The 17905-nt window shown below is 42.7% G+C and overlaps 1 gene segment (V, D, J or C); it reads right to left on the bottom strand.

The window, feature by feature from the left end:
• Positions 1-11354, bottom strand: part of LOC121010106 (probable non-functional immunoglobulin lambda variable 5-48) — a 41754-nt gene extending 30400 nt beyond the window's left edge. Inside the window, 1 exon segment of the V gene segment in view lies at positions 11297-11354. Coding sequence covers positions 11297-11342 — 46 coding nt within the window.
• Positions 11355-17905: the final 6551 nt, after the last annotated feature.

Raw genomic sequence — 17905 nt, 5'->3', positions numbered from 1 at the left:
CTATCCTCTTCCCTGAGGGTCTTCCTGCTCAGGATTCTTCATACAAACGTGTTTGTTCTGTGCAATGGTACATCTCTTCCTGTAATGTTTATCATATCAGATTTGGGTTGAGTCACTTCTTAAAAATATAGCTCAGAAACCCCATCTAACTGGTCAGGTTGTTGTCAAAACAAGTCTTATCTATGGGCACTTGTGCTAAATGAATGTGGAAATTGTAGTTAAGTGAGGTAATTCTCACACCAAAAATCAGAACATTCAAACAAACTTTTAATATCTTGTTTTTATTCTTGAGTTCCTAACAGGATCTCCTGGAGCTAACATTGGCCCGTATTCCCTGCTCACAGTCTAATTAATTTTACTTATGTGTAAATCTCATTCTGTAGAATGGAGTAGCCAGTGTTTTTAAAAAAGCAAAAAACACATAACAAATAAATGAGGGGCGCCTGGGTGGCGCAGTCGGTTAAGCGTCCGACTTCAGCCAGGTCACGATCTCGCGGTCCGTGAGTTCGAGCCCCGCGTCAGGCTCTGGGCTGATGGCTCGGAGCCTGGAGCCTGTTTCCGATTCTGTGTCTCCCTCTCTCTCTGCCCCTCCCCCGTTCATGCTCTGTCTCTCTCTGTCCCAAAAATAAATAAAAACGTTGATAAAAAAGCAAAAAACACATAACAAATAAATGAAATGAAATGAAATGAAATAATAAAATATTATAAACTGTGAGCTGCACTTCAGCATCACTCAAACAAAATCAGAGGAAAACCAAAGAGAGAAAAGGAATATGACACCTGCCAGTACATCTCACTGCTCTTGCCTTCAGCTGATTACATCTGCATCAACCCTATTTCCATGCAAGGTCACATCCTGAAACATTTTATCATAGAAATAGGTGGAGACACAGTTTAAACCATAATAATTAATGTCCACAGTTTATTCACATTTTCTTGGTTTTTACCTAATGTCCCTTTGCTGTTCTCAGATCCAGTTCAAAATTCCTTGCTACGTTTAGATGTGATGTCTCCATAAGCTTCTCTTTCTGTGACGCTTTCTCTGAATCTCCTTGTTTTGAAGTCTTTGTCCACACGTACTGAGAGGGGATTATTCCTATCATTCTTCAGGGCCAAGAATTTGTTCCTTGAACTATCTGCATGGGAATGTGTCTCTTCTCCCTCCATTCATTCATTTGTATAACCAGTTAACAATATGAATCATGGACAGATATTTTAGACTTTGAGTTTTAACCCGATGCCATTACACATAATTGGTTGCTCAAGTCTTTCCAGTTTCACCCAACGGGAGCCCTTTAAATTGCCTCATGAGCTCCTAGACAAACGTTGTCATTGTGTGTATGTGTGTGCACACATGGGTGTGTGTGGTGGGTTTGCGTTGATATGCTTGTGTTTGTTTGGAAGGAGTCTTCAGTTTCTGACCCTACGAGGTGTTATGTGCTCACCCTGTGTAATTCCTGATTTGGGAATTAAGCATTTCTCCAAAGAAGCCTACATCTTTTCCCTGGAGAACAGTATTAGAAAGCAGTATGTGGGAAAATGCATCTCCTTTAGTTTTTGTTTGTCTGGGAAACTTTTTATCTCTCCTTCTACTTTGAATGACAGCCTTGCTGGATAAAAAATTCTTGGCTGCATATTTTTCTGATTCAGCACATTGAATATATCCTGACACTCCCATCTGGCCTGCCACGTTTCTGTGGATAGGTCTGCTGCAAACCTGATCTGTCTTCCCTTGTAGGTTAAGGACATTTTTCCCTTGCTGCTTTCATAATTCTTTTCTTGTCTGTGTATTTTGTGAATTTGACTATGATATGTCTTATTGATGGTTGGTTTTTGTTGAATCTAATGGGAGTTCTCTGTGTTCCTGGATTTTGATGTCTGTGTCTTTCCTCAGGTTAGGAAAGTTTTCTGCTATGATTTGCCCACATAAACCTTCTACCCCCTTTTCTTTTTCTTCATCTTCTGGGGACCCTATGATTTGGATGTTATTCCTTTTTAATGAGTCACTGAGTTTTCTAATTCTTATATCATGCTCTTTTTTTTAGTTTCCTTCTTTTTTTCCTGCTTCATTATTTTCCATAAGTTTGTCCTCTAAATCACTGATTCACTGCTCTGATTCATCCATCTTTGCCTCTGCAGCATCCATTCGAGATTGCATCTCAGTTATAGCATTTTTAATTTTGTCCTGACTAGCTTTTACTTATTTTATGTCCACAGAAAGGAATTCTATGCTTTTTTCAACCCCAGCTAGTATTCTTATTATTGTGATTCTAAATTTTGGTTCAGACATCTTGCTTGTAAATGTGCTGATTAAGTCCTTGGCTGTCATTTCTTTGTGTTCTTGGGGTGAATTCCTTTATTTTGTTATTCTGGAGACAGAAAAAGAACTAATAAAATAAATAATAAAAATTAAAAACAACACAAAAAATCAAATAACGAATGCTAGATCCTAGGTGTGTTTTGGTCTGGTTGTTGAAAGAAGCTTGATAGAATAGAGGAAGAAGGGAAAGAAAAGAAAAGAAAAATGCTGGAAGCCGAGCTATCCCAGCCTGAGTGGCAAGGCCTGGACTGTGGACGGATTGGTGACTGCAAAGCGGCCCATAGACAGGGAAGCTTGTTGTACTCCTGCTTTTAGGTAATTTGGCCTTAAGTACTTGGGGTATTGTCTGTGGGGAATTGCCCTCAGCAGACCCCCTGGGAAAAGAACCATTAGGGTAGAAAACAAGGTTCTGCAACATATTGTGTGGCCTTACGTTTAGCCCTTCCCATCCCCTATGGAGACTCCTCTACTTACAGGAAGGATAGCCTCATGCCTTTGCCAGCAGAGGCAGCCAACAAAGGAGAGACATATGGATTTGAAAGCCCCACTCCGGCAACTAAGGAGTATATCTCTGGGCACAGGTGACTTGAACCCGTAGGCCCACCTGGCCCCCCGGAGGCATTCCAGATGATGACTGAACCTAGTCAGTTTTGGTACAGAATGGTTCACTAATTCCTAGGTGCATTGTCTCTGTGAGAATGTGTGAGGCATGGGTTTCTAAGGCCCTATCGGCCCCTTCCTGGCACCTCAGACCAAGGCAAACACATTGTTCTTCTGGCCTCATGTGGGTAGGAGGTCATGTCCCTATAACTGTTCCACTTGAGGTGTTGAGAAATGGATGGCCTTTCATGAGAACAGCAAAGCAAATGCTTTATCGACTGTTGATAATTACAGATAAATGCAGATGCATAGTGGATTAATGTAAGAAATTAATCAATAATCAAAGGGTATGTGGGAACATTACGAGAAAACCGCCATGTTATTTCTTAAAGGTTGATTACACATAGGGACATTTTCAAAATTAGGTAATGTTAGAAAAACATACATGACGTATGTTACAAGGAAACCACTAGCATATATAATGCCACGTTTGCTACAATAAATCGGCCAGTTCAACACACTGCTGTTGTCTGTGTCCATTTTTATTTTTTATTTTTATTTTAGTTTTTTATTTTTAATTTTTTATTTTAGTTTTGTTTTATTTTCACTGATGCCGTCCATCCATCGGGAACCCTGGACCTGCTGGAGCTGGACTCCAGCAGAAAAAAGTTGGAAAAAAGGGAAAATGTTCAAAAACTTTAAAAAAATGAATACCATAAAATAGAATGAAATGAAATGAAATGATGAAAGTAAAATAGAATTTAAAAATTTTACAGAACAGTAAAAAAAAAATACTAGAAAAGCTTAAAGAACAATCTTTTTTATTAAAATGGAAAATAAAAGCAAATTTTTTTCTCTTTCGGTATTCCATAATAAGAGAAAAGGAAAAGAAATTAAATAGATGGCCCAGTGAACAGAATGAAATATGATTGACATTACATCCATTTTCCCCTAGAAGTGAAATATGAAGCACTTTATATTCCCTACACTATGCAGGCAGAGAGACTTGTTTTGATCCTCTAGAGCATGGTTAGCACAGTTGGATGGCGCTTGGTGTAACGATTCCATTCTCCACTAGATGGTGCTGCTTAGTTTACTGGGGTGGATCTTTGTGGCCCATGTGTGCATGTATGTGCATAGGTGAGAGAGGTGAAAATGGCGTCACCCAGCTACCCAGTCTCTGGTACCAGAACTCTGTGCTCTTGCCGACTGGCAATCAAGCCCCCTCCTTTGCCTCCAGCCTCTTTCCACTGCCCACTTCTACCCTGTCTGTGACCAAGTTGTCAGCCTGCCAGGCGGCACCTCCCTCCTGAGTTTTATCCCAGATGGGGCTGTGTTTCCAAACCCCTCACTTCTGAGTGCCTTACGGCTGACCCACTCAGACCCTTTGGGGGACGGTCTCGCCAAGCAATGGCCGGGTGCCAGCCTGTCCCTGAAAAAGTTCATGCTATTGTGTAGCAGCAGTGTTTCAGGGATTATGGTGAATCACAACACGCATCTGGAGCCAGGCTTCGCTGCCTCTTAACATCCTTGTTCCAACACCGCCAAAGGTGGCTGTTCTTCGGGGTCTGCTGGGACCTTTGCCTGTGGGGAGGCCACACAGCCTCTACTAAATGTCTTCTCAGCAGGGAAACCACCTTCTGCCCACGTGGCCTAAAGACCACTTGGACTTTGCTGTCTGTTCCTGGGGATTCGTCTTTCCCACCAGAGCTCCGCCAGGTATAGAGCTATGAAGCTTCAGACTCTACATTTCCTGTTCGTATAGTATTAATGGTATCCGAACCCTTTCCTTTGTCCTTTCTCCTTTTGTCTTAATTCCTTTATGGGTGTTTCCACTCTTTCCCTTTCTCTTCAGCTGCTTTTGGGGGGAATGCTTTTCCTGTACTCCCCCCCCTTCTCTGTCCTCTCTCCAGCAAGCAAAAACAGCTCCCTACCCTCGCGGCTTCTCTCTCCCCCAGTCCACCTCTCCACGCCACGTACCTGAGGAGTTCTGTGGTTCAAGTTGTGCAGATGTTGAGTTAATCCTCAGATCAATTTTCTAGGTGTGCAAGATGGCTTGGTGTCGATCTAGCTGCATTTCAGGGACGAGAAACACAAAAAACTTTCATGCTTCTCTGACATCTTGGCCCCTCCTCACGATTTTTTTTTAAATACATACAGATTGCACATGTCTCAAAATGTATACTCAGAACCTTTACCTTTTTGGTAATACCATTGGGATCACTTTCATTATTTTTAACTTATGAAAAAGCATATTTCTTCTTTAAATTATTATGAAAATAATAAACAAAACTTTTATTTTATGTATTTCTAATGATTCTACTGAATCAGCAAAATATTTTTAAACTAAATACCCTGAGCTCACTATGTAATATATATTTCTTCTCTCAAATAAAAAAAAATGGGAGCCTGGGTGGCTCAGTAGTTTAAGTGGCTCACTCTAGATTTTGGCTTAGGTGATAACCTCATGGTTCGTGGGATTGAGCCCCGGGTTGGGCTCTGTGCTGACAGCTCAGAGAGTTCTTGGTATTCTCTCCCTTTCTTCTCTCTTTGACCCTCCATTGCTTTCTCTCTCTCTCTCTCTCTCTCACACACACAAAATAAATAAATAAACTTAAAAAAGTAAAACCTGTATCCTTCTGATTACACTTTACTTCTCCCTTTAGTTACATTCATTTTGTATTGATAAGAAGTTGAAGAGGAATATTACGTAGTATTGGTCACCAACATTCTTTGATAATTTTTACTTTTTATGTCAATGTTAGATACAAGGTAAAAAAATGAAATAAAACAATTTATTTTTTTAAACCTGCATCTAAGTTTTCAAGAAGTGACTTTTAGTATGGTTTTTTTTTTGATATTTACAAATATGGAAAATTCTGGTGCTAAGGTAATACCCAGCAATGAAATTAGAAATACCCATCACAGCTCATAATTATGTGTTTACATAAACAATTAACAACAAAGAAGAAACTGCAAAATCCACACCTTCAGTAAAGCATGATGCAGATCATGTACCAAATTCATACAACCTAGAAGTGAAAACCTATTAATAAATCATTATAAATGGATGAATAACTCCATTATAAAAATGGATTACAGAATCCTGACAGACTGGTTCTCATGTTCACACCGTAAGTGATGAGGTTTAGTGGAACAAAGAGTCAGGACAAAAAAGTCTGTGGGAGACAGAAGGGGAAAACTAGCAGTGGCCTGAACCACCATCACAGGAGAAAGTCCCCTGAGGTGTGAAAATACAGGATAGTGCATAGGGACACCTGAGCCCTGCCAATTGGATGGGAATCCAGGGAGAGCAGGAGGGAGACAGGATGTTTCAGATGCAGTGCTGTGGGCAGATGGGGTGAGAAAGTTAAGAAGGGAGCCTGGAAACAATTCAGTGATGGGAAAAGAGGGGAAAGGATACATTTAGCATCTTCCAGACACAAAGGAATAGGAAACAGGGAAAGAAGACATAGCCCATTTCTCACCATAAGCAAAAGTATATGAGATGAAAACAGGAAAAACGGACTAATTAATACATAATATTACTTTTCATAAGAGTAAAACAGTACTGGCTAAATTATGGAACCAAAATGGAGGATGCAGAAATATAAAAAATTAAAACTGACAATGGTGGTAATAGACATTGGAAAATACAAATTGAAAAAAAGGAAATTGTAATTACTTTATACACCACTATAGAAAAATAGTTCTATTTCAATAGGCTCTGTATTAAAGTTGGAGACATCTAGATAGTTTAGCATGGACTCTGCACAAGATGGACATGTCTATACATGAAGCATTCCCTATATTTACAGAGGTGGTGGTGATGTCCCCACACATTGCCCACACTCCTAATGCCAGTGAACGGAGAACCTGGAATGGCACCTGCTGTGTGATTCAGCACCTATGAAACGTGCACAATAGGAAGATCACTGCAGACAGGAAGGATTGGTGGCTGCAAAGGGTTGACTGCAGGGGTGGGGGGCGAAGGGGGGGGGCAATGGCCTGACTGCTGGTGGATTATTTCTGCAGGTGATGGAAATGTTCTCAATTTGATCATGATGGTGGTGGCCAAACTCAGTAAATATACTACAGACTGCTGAATTATACAATTTAAATGATTGAACTTTATGGCATGTAAATTATCGTAATAGACTTGTTTTGTTTAGAAAATACAACATGAGAAGAAGCTTCTATCACTAACTCCTTAAAATTCCTCTGGGCTCAGAGTCAGACCCTTCAGGGTCTCCACGGTGTCCCTGTTTGTTTGTCACAGGAAGTCATGGGGGTGACCATGGGGAACAGGGGCAGGTTTTTGTCTCAGGTCCCCATGGGCCTGCAGCTCTGTGTCAGCTTTGATGCTTTTGTCCCACGTTGAGCAGTAATAATCAGCCTCGTCCTCAGGCTGCAGGCCCGAGATAATCAAAGAGGCTGTGTTCCCAGAGTCAGAGCCAGAGAGCCGAGCTGGGATCCCTGAGGGTCTAGTACTTCCGAGCATCACAGCTTTGGGGCCACCGTGAGAAATCTGTTGGTACCAGCCCACATAATATGACCCAACATTGTTGCTGTTTCCAGTGCAGGTGAGGGTGACCTTCTGTCCCACAGACCCTGACATGGAGGCTTCCTGTGTCAGCGTAGGCTGTGCCCAGGATCCTGCAACAGAGCAGTGGACACACACACAGGTGAATCTCATGGTATTGCCCACAGCGTGTTCTCAAAAAAAGGGGGCAAGAAGAAGACCAGTGATAGCCCATAATCACTCCCCCTGCTTTCCACAGCCAGTCACCTGAGCAGAGAGCAAGGACAGTGAGGAGGAAAGGGGTCCAGGCCATGGTGGAGACGCCCCAGGCTGTGGTTCTGAGTCCACAAGTGACAGACCTGCACAAAGCCTCTCTTATCCTCTCTCCTCTTGGGAAAGCAGCGAGGAAGCCTTCATGCAAATCACTCTTTCCGCTGGGGTCTCTAGGGCTGAATTTGGTGACAGCTGAGTGTCGGGTGGGACTAGGTAGCCTCCCCAGGGCCCCAGTGACACAGAGCACAGGGCACAAGGCAGGGTCCCAGGCCTGGGTGCTCAGTTGAGATCCTTCCCCCACATAGACCCTCAAGGGCAGGCCCACAGTGCCCCCTGCTGTCTCAGTCTCCAGACTCACCTATGACTGGGAGGGACATCCGGGAACTGAGTGGAGAGGGAATCTCTGGACTTCAGACAGCCTGTCACTCTGTCCACCCACCTCTACACAAGTTATAAAATATGATATGGTTACATAAATGTATATATACTGCAACAACTCTCAACACAGAACTGGATTTCCTATTCCTACAAATGATTAATGCTTCCCTTTGAACTTCACATAACACATCTGATCATTGTCTTTCATAGTGAGTCAGATAAAAATCCAACATGTGTCCATCACCTTCACAATTTTTTTTGCTCCTTGCAGCACTATCTGGAGCTTGCTGATAATACTTAGTTGGTGCTCAGCAAACAATTTTGAATTAAAAAATACATCAGCAAAGAAAACAAGAAAAAAATACAAATATCTCCGTTTTTACTTTATGGCTAAAACATGTATCTCTTCTTTCCTTTGGGCCATCATCATCATCCATCTAAATTCTTAACCACAGACACAGGTGTCATCTTAGACACATCCTTATACCTCACACACAACCTCCAGGTAATTCCTAAATCCAGTGTTTTCCACAACAAAAATAACCTTAATATGTCCATGCTACCCAAAACAATCTATAGATTCAAGGTAATTCCTATGAAAATTCCTATGACATTTTTCACAAAAAAAAAAAAAAAAAAAAAAAAAAAAAAAAAAACCAACCCCAAAACCCTGAATTTTATAGAGCCAGAAAAGACCTCAAACTGCCAAAGCAATCTTGAGAAAGAAGAACTAAGGTGGAGGCAACATACCTCTTCCTTTAAATATACAACAAGGCTATAATAATGCAAACAGTATGGTAGTGACCTAGAAAGGCACACATAGAGAGATGCCACAGAATAAAAAGACCAGAAAGTAATGCAAGTTCCCCTTGATCACCAGGGAGCAAGTGAGCTGAAAACAGGGCCTTTGTGACGTCTCTGGAAGACAGCTGACATGGAGTTTGGTGGGGATTCAGATAAGAATATGCATGACTCATACAGAAGATGACCCAAATTCTCAGGTTCTCACTGAAGTGTCTTGACACACTTTGGGAAAAAAAGCTGGAAGTGCTGGACCCCCTGTAATGGGACACATTGATACCCATGCTATGGAGGGCAGCATGCATCCACATGGTTAATCTGGGGTAAGAAGCACAGCCCAAAGAATGCTTTGACATGAGTCAGACACACCTGCCAAGAGCCCCCAAGGGAGGTGCCTTCTTCTCTCTGCTGCTTCTTGCATTGGCATGGGCTTCTGGAGCCCTGGCTCCTCTGTCATATCCAGGTTACCCATTCCCCTGCTGAGTGCTGGGAATAATGAAAAAGTTCTGGAAACGGAAAGTCGTGATGGTTACAAAACACTCACTGTGCAGATGCTTAGTGCCTCTGAACTGTACTTTAAAGTGTGATTAAAATAGTAAATTTTGTTGTTTATTTCATAATGATAAATTATGAGTTGAAAATAAAATATATTTAAGAAGCTGTCCTCATGCAAATATCCTCCCCACGCTTATATGTTACCCTATTCTAACTCATCATCATCAGTAAAATTTTACAGTAATTTTTAAAACTATTTTCTCCTGTAGATTCTACATATAAATGAGATCATGCAGCATTTGCCTTTTTTGTAGGACTTATTTCTCTTAGGGTAACATCTTCCTTTGTGCACAGATCGGGGAGATCTTTCTCACGATGCCCCACAGCCTTTCTACTGCATGGATCACCGATGAGAACCGATGCAGCAGGAAAGGAGCTCACAATCAGGGTCTGTGAGCTCAGGAAACCAGCCACAAGGTGCCCCCAGGGCGTGATGGTGGCAGCTGGGGGAAACTCACATCTGTGGGATCCACTTCTCCCACCTTCCCGAGAACAGGCTCAGCATTTTGTAGCAGTGGTTGAGCCTCCTCCTTACCCTCACAAGCCCCACTGGGAGGTTTGCTAACCTGACACCCAAAGCTCCTCCCAGGGCTAAGCACCATCGCCTGATATCACAACCGAAGGGCAGGTAGCTAGCCTCAGTGCCAGGCCAGCCCTGTGCCTGGGATTCCTCCTCTTCTTAGTCCTTACTCAGCACCAATCTTAGTACTTTGTGCTTGGCACACAGAGCTACTCAGCCAGCCCTGAGCACAGGAGCCTAGAGGGAAGGGAGGGTCTCTGCTCTGACTCCTGGAGGAACAGAATCCATTCTGTGGAGGACTGTCCAAAGGTCCGCAGACTCTGACCGAGAAAACTAAGGAAAGTTGACTTGCCTTTGTAAAGAGAAAAAAAGCCAGTTCAACAGGTTCTGATTTTTACACTTGGATCACCAAAGTCTTTGCATCATCATGGTTTTTTTGTTGTTGTTGCTTGTATTGTGTTGTTGTTGTTGTTGTTGTTGTTGTTTTCCTGAGACTACAAAGAGGTTGAATAGGAAAGTGGGAAGAAGGACATTGTGATCTAGAAGCTATTTCCAAGTACAGTCAGTGTGCCTTCCAGTTATTTTTTTAAGTTTATTTATTTATCTGGAGAGAGAGAGCAGGAGCATGAGTGGGGGAGGGGCAGAGAGAGGGAGAGAGAGAATCCCAAACAGGCTAAATGCTGTCAGTGCAGAGCTTGACTTGGGACTCAATCTCACTAACCAGGAGTCATGATGTGAGCTGAGATCAAGAGTCAGACACTAAATCGGCTGAGCCACCCAGGCGCCCCTCCAGTTATTTTAAACGGGAAGAGAGTCAGAGACCAGGGGTCTGAGCAGGCTGAGGTATTTGTCCCACTTTCCCATGTGTCTGTGTCACTGTGACCAGCACCACTGTGCCAGTTTGCACGGTAATAGTCAGCCTCGTCCTCAGGCTGCAGCCCAGAGGTGAGCAGAAGCCCTGTGCTGGCCGAGGCATCATCAGATCCAGAGAAGCGGCTGGCGATCCTGGAGCCCTGGTGTTTATCTGAGTCTGAGTAGAACCTTCAGCAGATACCGGGGAGGGCTTCCTGGCTTCTGCTGGTACCAGTATATGCTATAACCACCAACACTGATGTCACTGCTCAGGTGCATTTGATTCTGGCTGTTCTAGGAGATGCATTGAGGGAGAGTGGCTGGGTCAGCATAGGGAGGGACCGGGAACCTGTAAACAGAAACACTCATAAGTGATGGGACTAAAACTGGAAAAAGTGGGAAAAAAATTTCTTAAAATGCTGAGCATGGGAAGAGTCATCTAGGGCTACCTTGTGTCCCTGAGGCCAGTCCCTACCTGTGCAGTGAGACAGGAGCATGAAGAAGAGAGGAGTCCAGGCCATGGTGACAACAGCCTCTGGTCCCCACAGTGGGGTGAGCTGCCCCTGGCCTCCGTTTCTCCTCCACCCTCCGCAACGGGAGGGTTGTCCATGCAAATGTGGTCCATCCAGTGACTGCCCAGCCCCTCGCTGAGCCCTGGTGCTGGAGCTCAGCTCACATCACACACTGGGGAGGATGAGGGTTGGCTTCACCCCTGGGGAGAACACTAGGAGGAAGCACCTGCTGAGACAACCCACATGTCCCTGCTCAGGGGATTCTGTCAGGCCTGAGAGGACACAGCAGCTGAGTCCCTATCAGGGGCACAGGGCTCAGTCCCCAGGCCCAGGCTCCTTTGAGTTCAAGATCATCACTGAGCCTCTGTGTAGAGATCACAGGGCAGTCCCACAATGCCCCCTGCTGGCTGAAGAGCACACACCTCACCGTGTCCCACAGCCCTGAGAGCCCAGCTGGTTTCCTAAGCTCACCAGGTCTCTGTCTATTCACACATCAGTGATCTGAATCATGGATAATGTGATCTCATAGCACGTCTATGGTTACTGCAGTGATTTTCACTCTCAGAATGAATCCTTCTAATGTGAGATGCAAACATTTACCACAATTAAGTGGTAAATTGTTGGCATCTGGCAGAAAATACTGTAGACATCATACCACTGTATTGGTATACAATTTAGAATATGCCCATCTTGTGAATGTTTTACAACTTCTGTGCATTATATCAATGAATTCCGACTACTGTCCAATAAATTGAGTTTTATTTTAATCTATTTTGTAGCTAATTTTATTGGCTTACTAATTTACAAAGTGAAGGAAAAACAATGAATTTATCTTTGGTGAAGGCCAACAGATCAGTTTTTTATTATGATTTTTGCTGATCTTGGGATCTTGTCTAAACCTTAGGATCCTGAAGATTTTCTCCATTTTTTAATGTTTATAGCTTTATATTTTACTGTTATGTCTATAATCCATTTATTGAATTTTATTTTTTTATTTTTTCTTTTTTATTTTCAAGTTTCTTTATTTACTTTGAGAGAGAGAGAGAGAGAGAGAGTGCGCGCGCTCCAGAGGGGGAGGGGGAGAGAGAGAGGGACAGAGGGAATCCCAAGCAGGCTCTGTGCTGTCAGTGCGGGGTCTGAGGTGGGGCTCCATCCCACAAACCATAAGGACATGACCTGAACTGAAAGAAGAATTGGAAGTTTAACCGACTGAGCCACCCAGGGGTCCCTAGTGATTTTGTTTTATAAAGAGAGAGTTTTAGGTAAGATTAATTCCCTTCTATGGATATCCAATTGTTCTGTGGCCGTTTATCCAAAATGCCATCCTTTCTCCTCTGGAAGTCTTCTGCAATTTTGTCAAAAATACTTATCCATACTTTTCTGAGTTTGTTTCTGGGTTTTCTGTTCTGTTCCATTGGCCAATGTATCTACCCTCCATCCATAGCAATCTGTATTGTTGTGATAGGAATTGACTTACACTTTTATAGAATTTGGGAATAATTTTCATCTTTAGTAGGTTTCATCTTCTAATCCTTGAACACAACATATCTCTCCACTGTTTTAGATCCACTTTGAGTACACTTCCCAGGATTGTCCAGATTTCAGCACCAATGGCCTGTACATATTTTTTTAAATATGCACCCAAATGCATCATCATTGAGTGGTTTTAAGTGTTCTTTTAAATTACTTGTCACGTTCTTATTGCTAGTGTATGCACATCTAAATGATCTTTCTATGTGGCTCTTGTATTCTTCAACATTCCCAAAATTCTTTATTACTCTTTAAATGTATATATTTATGATCATATTTGTAGCTTCCTAGGCATTTTTCCTTAGGTCATTCTCTCACCTGATAATGGGACAATTGTCTCTGGTCCTTCTTAGTCTGCACGTCTCTCACTATTTTTCTTGTCTTATGGTTCTTTCAGGCACATCCAGTCCTATGTCGAGCAGCAGTGTTGAGATTGGACATGATGGCCTTGGTCCCTACCCTGGGGAAAGCTTTTAGTGCTTCACGTCCATGTGTGTTAGCTGCAGGTGTGTTACAGCTTTCTTTATCATGAAACTGTACTCCCCTATTTTTCATTCTCTGAGAACTTTTATCATTTGCATTCATTTATTCATTTATTCTTGTCCATTATAATGAATTGTGCAAAATGTTTTTCTGTAATGGTTGGTAAGATCAGGGTTTCTCTCCTTTAGCCTGTTAATATAGGAGATATATATATATATGTGTGTGTATATATATATATATATGTATCTATATGTATATGTATATATATATATGTAGATATATATATGATTGAATACTGTTTCTAGTTTTTTCTTTGGAATTTTTGTGTCTCTATTTGTGAAAGATACTCCCTTTTTTGTTTGTTTCCTGCCTGGGAGCTATTGACACCAACTACTGACAGAAAATTTTGGGAAGAATCCTTACCTTAGCCAAATTCAGCATATTAATCCACAAGCAAGGAATATCTATTCATTTACTCAACTTTTCTCTAATTTCTCTGAAATGTTTTGTAATTTTCCATATACAAGATTTCCATTTTTTCTAAAATATATCCTTAAGAATTTCATAATTATGTCATTGTAAATGGCATAGATTTTACTTACTAATTTTTTTCTTTGAGAGAGAGAGAGGGCACAAGTGAGTGAGAGGCGAGGCTGCAGCTCAGGAACCTTGAGATCACGACCTGAGCTGAAGTCTCATGCTTAACCAACTGAGCCACCCAGGTGCCCCAGATTTTATTTTTATATGTTGATAGTTTACTGCCTCTATATAGACCACCATTTGTTTCCACATGCTGTTTTTGTAACCCGAAGCCCAGATTTGAAGCAATCAGACCAAAAACTATCTATGATCCACCCCTAGATCCAGAGTTGGAGTCAACAACTTTTGTCCTGTAACATCTCCACAGAGTAATTTTTACCTTTCAGCAATGTAGTTTGCCTTTGAAAACATGAACAAGGTAAGAATAGGTTATCAATCTAAAAAATTAACTGAAGGAAGGGATATGACACTGTTAAATCATCTCATTTCAGGACAACAAAGAGTCTGTTGAAAATCTGATAACAGAAATCACTCCTGAACCACCCAAGGGGTGATGTCACCAGGCCCCGAGAATGGAGGGAGATTCTGTCTCACTTTCCTATGGATCTAAAGCACTGCGTAAGCATTACCACTATCTTGGCATATATGACCATAATAGTCACCTTGGTTTTACTTTGTCCTCATTCTAGAGTCCAGGCATATTGGAATAACTTAACTGATCAAAGCATCTTTGGATTCAGAAAATGACAGGGGACCCAGGATCCCTGATGTACATAGGATCCTGAGTGGAATCTCAGGAGAAACTAGGGAGGGATCTCTGGCTTCTGCTTGTGCCAGTATGTTTTGTTTTTTTTTTTAATTCTTTTATTTTTCGCCAACAATGGTGTCACTTCTCAGGGTCAGATGAGTCCGGCAGATTCTTCCAGGGACACCCAGAAGAGGGTGGCTGAGTCAGCACAGGCTGTGGTGGGAATCTGCAAACACAGACCTTCATGGTAATGGGGTAGGGATGGAGGTAAAGCTGCTTGATGGGTGTGATCCAAAGCGGTTGACCTAGCCTCGGAGATGCCCCAGACGTCTGAGTTTAGTTCTTACATATGCAGCAAGAGGGGAGCACAAGAAGGAGAAGAGTCCACACCATGATGGACACAGCCTTGCAAAGACTCCGAGGCTGGAGCTGGGCTGACCCAGGCATCTGTGATGCCTTTCATTGGTCTCTGAGAGGAGGAGCTGTTCCTCCAAGATTGTTTCCCTTGCTGGTGAACTCTGCTTCACTCTGAGAACCAGCTCAGGTATGGACTCAGGTTTTAGACAAAGGGGACTGATGGCTGAGTCTCAGTGTGTCCCCTGAGAGTGACTAAGGAGGAAGCAGCTGCTGGGACCTTCCACAAACCTGTGAGCAGAAGACTCTGCCCAGCCTAGAGGAGGAACAGCCGTTGAGTCCCCGTCACCAGACACAGGCACAGATAACACAGCCATGGGGTATTTGGGTGATTTGGGAGAATTACACAGAAGTCACCACCAGTGCAGGCATGAGGGAAAGACCGATAGTGTCCCGTGCTGCCCACTGGCCAAATATCACTCTCTCAGTGGATGTAATGTGTTGAGGACACTGGACTGATCACTGTCTGTTCTCAGATACCTACGGGCAACCGGACCTGATCTGTCCCCAGGTAACTGATATTAATAAACACCCTTTTCCATTATGGGAACTCCTAGAATTCCAGGAGGAAGATATGTGGGAATATAACCCTGTGCAGGGTGAGTGGGAACACAGGGAGGTGGGAAAGGGTAAGCCTGGGGGCAAATGCCTGAGCCTCTTCTTCAGCACAGCCACATGAGGGGCCTCTCGTGACTTGGTCTGATGCAGGCTGCATGTCCTGCTGCAGGGCAAAGAAAGAGACAAATTCCTGGAAGGAGAGCAGGGTTCTTAGCAGCAGTAACAGAAGGTACAGATACATTAGCCACAGACACTGATGACAGGAAGACAAATGCTATGGGGTGACCACTGCATGGAGATGTCTGGACTGTGAGGGTGTTCACGGACAGATAGTAAGAAAGACATTTTCATTTTGAAGAGATTTGAAACTGTTTACAACGGTTTTATTGAACTACAAGTGACTTAGAATCAACTACACATACTTAAACTTTTCAACTTGATACATTTTAAGAGGAGTATGAAGCCATCACCACAGTCAAGTTGACGATGTGGGGCCAAGGGCAGGCTGTCCCAAGATGGGCATCTTTGGCATGAAAATTATTTTCAGTTAAAAGCGTTCACAATCCAATCAATCCAAAGTAAAAGCTCTTTATTCCTCCCTCTACTGCCTGCTTGAATCAAGAACAGAGCTGTTAACAGAGATTTCTCTGTACCTAAGAAACATATCTGCATAACAGTGCAATCTTTCTTTTCCATACTTCTCTTCACACCTTCCTGCTGATGGTCTCATTCCCATTTGTGTCCCCAGACCCCTATCCCTGTCCTTTCCTCAGGATGTCCGAGAAGCTTTCTGTTGTATGACTGTCTTTGAAATTTCAAGTGTATGTGGATTCCCCATCAGTATGAAACTAAATTTGATTAATGCCCTATTAATCTTTCCCATGTTGATTTGATTTTTAGTCCCTAGGAACTTCTTCCTCCATGACGGATGTCAGAGAGGGCAGGACATGTGAACTTGATTAAATCTGATGCAGCAGCTGACATCCTGGGACATGTGACATACAGTCAGCAAAGGTGATTTCTTACCATGGGAGCCCCACACAATCTGTGTCTGTGGAGTCCAATGGAGCAAGAGTAGTAGGAGGACATTTTTCTCTCTACATTTCAATTAGCGGAAGAAAATATTGTGGCGTTAGTTCCTTGGGCTCAGCAAATCTTAGTAAAAATACAACAAAGCAAATTTTAGTTATTGATCCATTTCTTCCCAGAGATGATCTTTGTTTTCCTTTGTGTCTTTAGTGTCCTATGCCCTAAAAAGAAATTACTATGGGACAGACAGCAAACATAGGCCCTAGAAGATTTCTGCTGGAGTCAGTCCCACAGATTGGTGAGTCCACGGTTCTCCTCGGACTGGGGTCAGTTTGGATAAAATCTGATGTGGGTTACAGACTGTTGCTAAGGGACATCTTGGAAGCCAAAGTGCAAAATTAGTGGCGCAGGTCAAGCACTTAAAAGCTGTTAAAATGTTCACTTCCAAAAACTCAGTTCATGGGCTGAGTTGTTCAGGGAACACGTTAGACTGATACTAGGTCATTCACCAACCTCAAGAAGACTTCCATGCAATGAAGTAACCATGAAGCCCCACAGAGTCCCCAGCCCCATGGTCTATCTCTCCTAGATATTAGTGTGGCTACAAGAGGCTTAGCCAGAAAAAAAATGGATGAGCATTTTCTTTCTTATCATTCTACACTTTAATAGCTTGGATTTTGACCAGTGAGACCATTCTCTCTGGTCTCTACCCTCTGGAATGTACTTACCAGGGTGGAAGTTGGTGGCCATAGAAACAGAGTAGGAACCCAAGTCTCTCTGTCTGTCTGTCTCTCTCTCTCTGTCTGCCTGCCTGCCAGTAACTGATGGACAAATCCTATGTAGTTCCACTCATATGAATATTCTAAGTAGGGAAACTCTTACTAAAAGCATAGAACAGTGGTTGCCCGGGACTGAGAGAGCAGAAATGGAAAACTGTTGCTCAGTGAGTAGAAAGTTTCAGTTATGCAGGATAAATAGGCTCCAGAGATGTGTGATACAACATAGGATCTCTAGTTAACAGTATGGTATTCTGTACTTTAGAATGTGTTAAGGAAATAGACCAGGTCATGTGTTCTTGCAACAACAACAAAAAGACATATATACATATTTTGAGGGGATGGATAAGTGTAGTATGTAGATTGTGTTGATAGTATCACAGGTGACCCATATGTCCAAACTCATCAAGATGCATATATTCAGCGGCGCCTGGTGGCTCAGTTGGTTAAGCGACCAACCTCAGCTCAGATCATGATCTTGCAGTTCTTGAGTT

The sequence above is a fragment of the Herpailurus yagouaroundi genome, unplaced genomic scaffold (genome assembly GCF_014898765.1).
Source record: "Herpailurus yagouaroundi ecotype Mexico unplaced genomic scaffold, PumYag 191, whole genome shotgun sequence".
NCBI lineage: Eukaryota > Metazoa > Chordata > Mammalia > Carnivora > Felidae > Herpailurus > Herpailurus yagouaroundi.
Note: the sequence above shows the minus strand (reverse complement) of the source record. Positions and strands in the feature narration are given on the sequence as shown.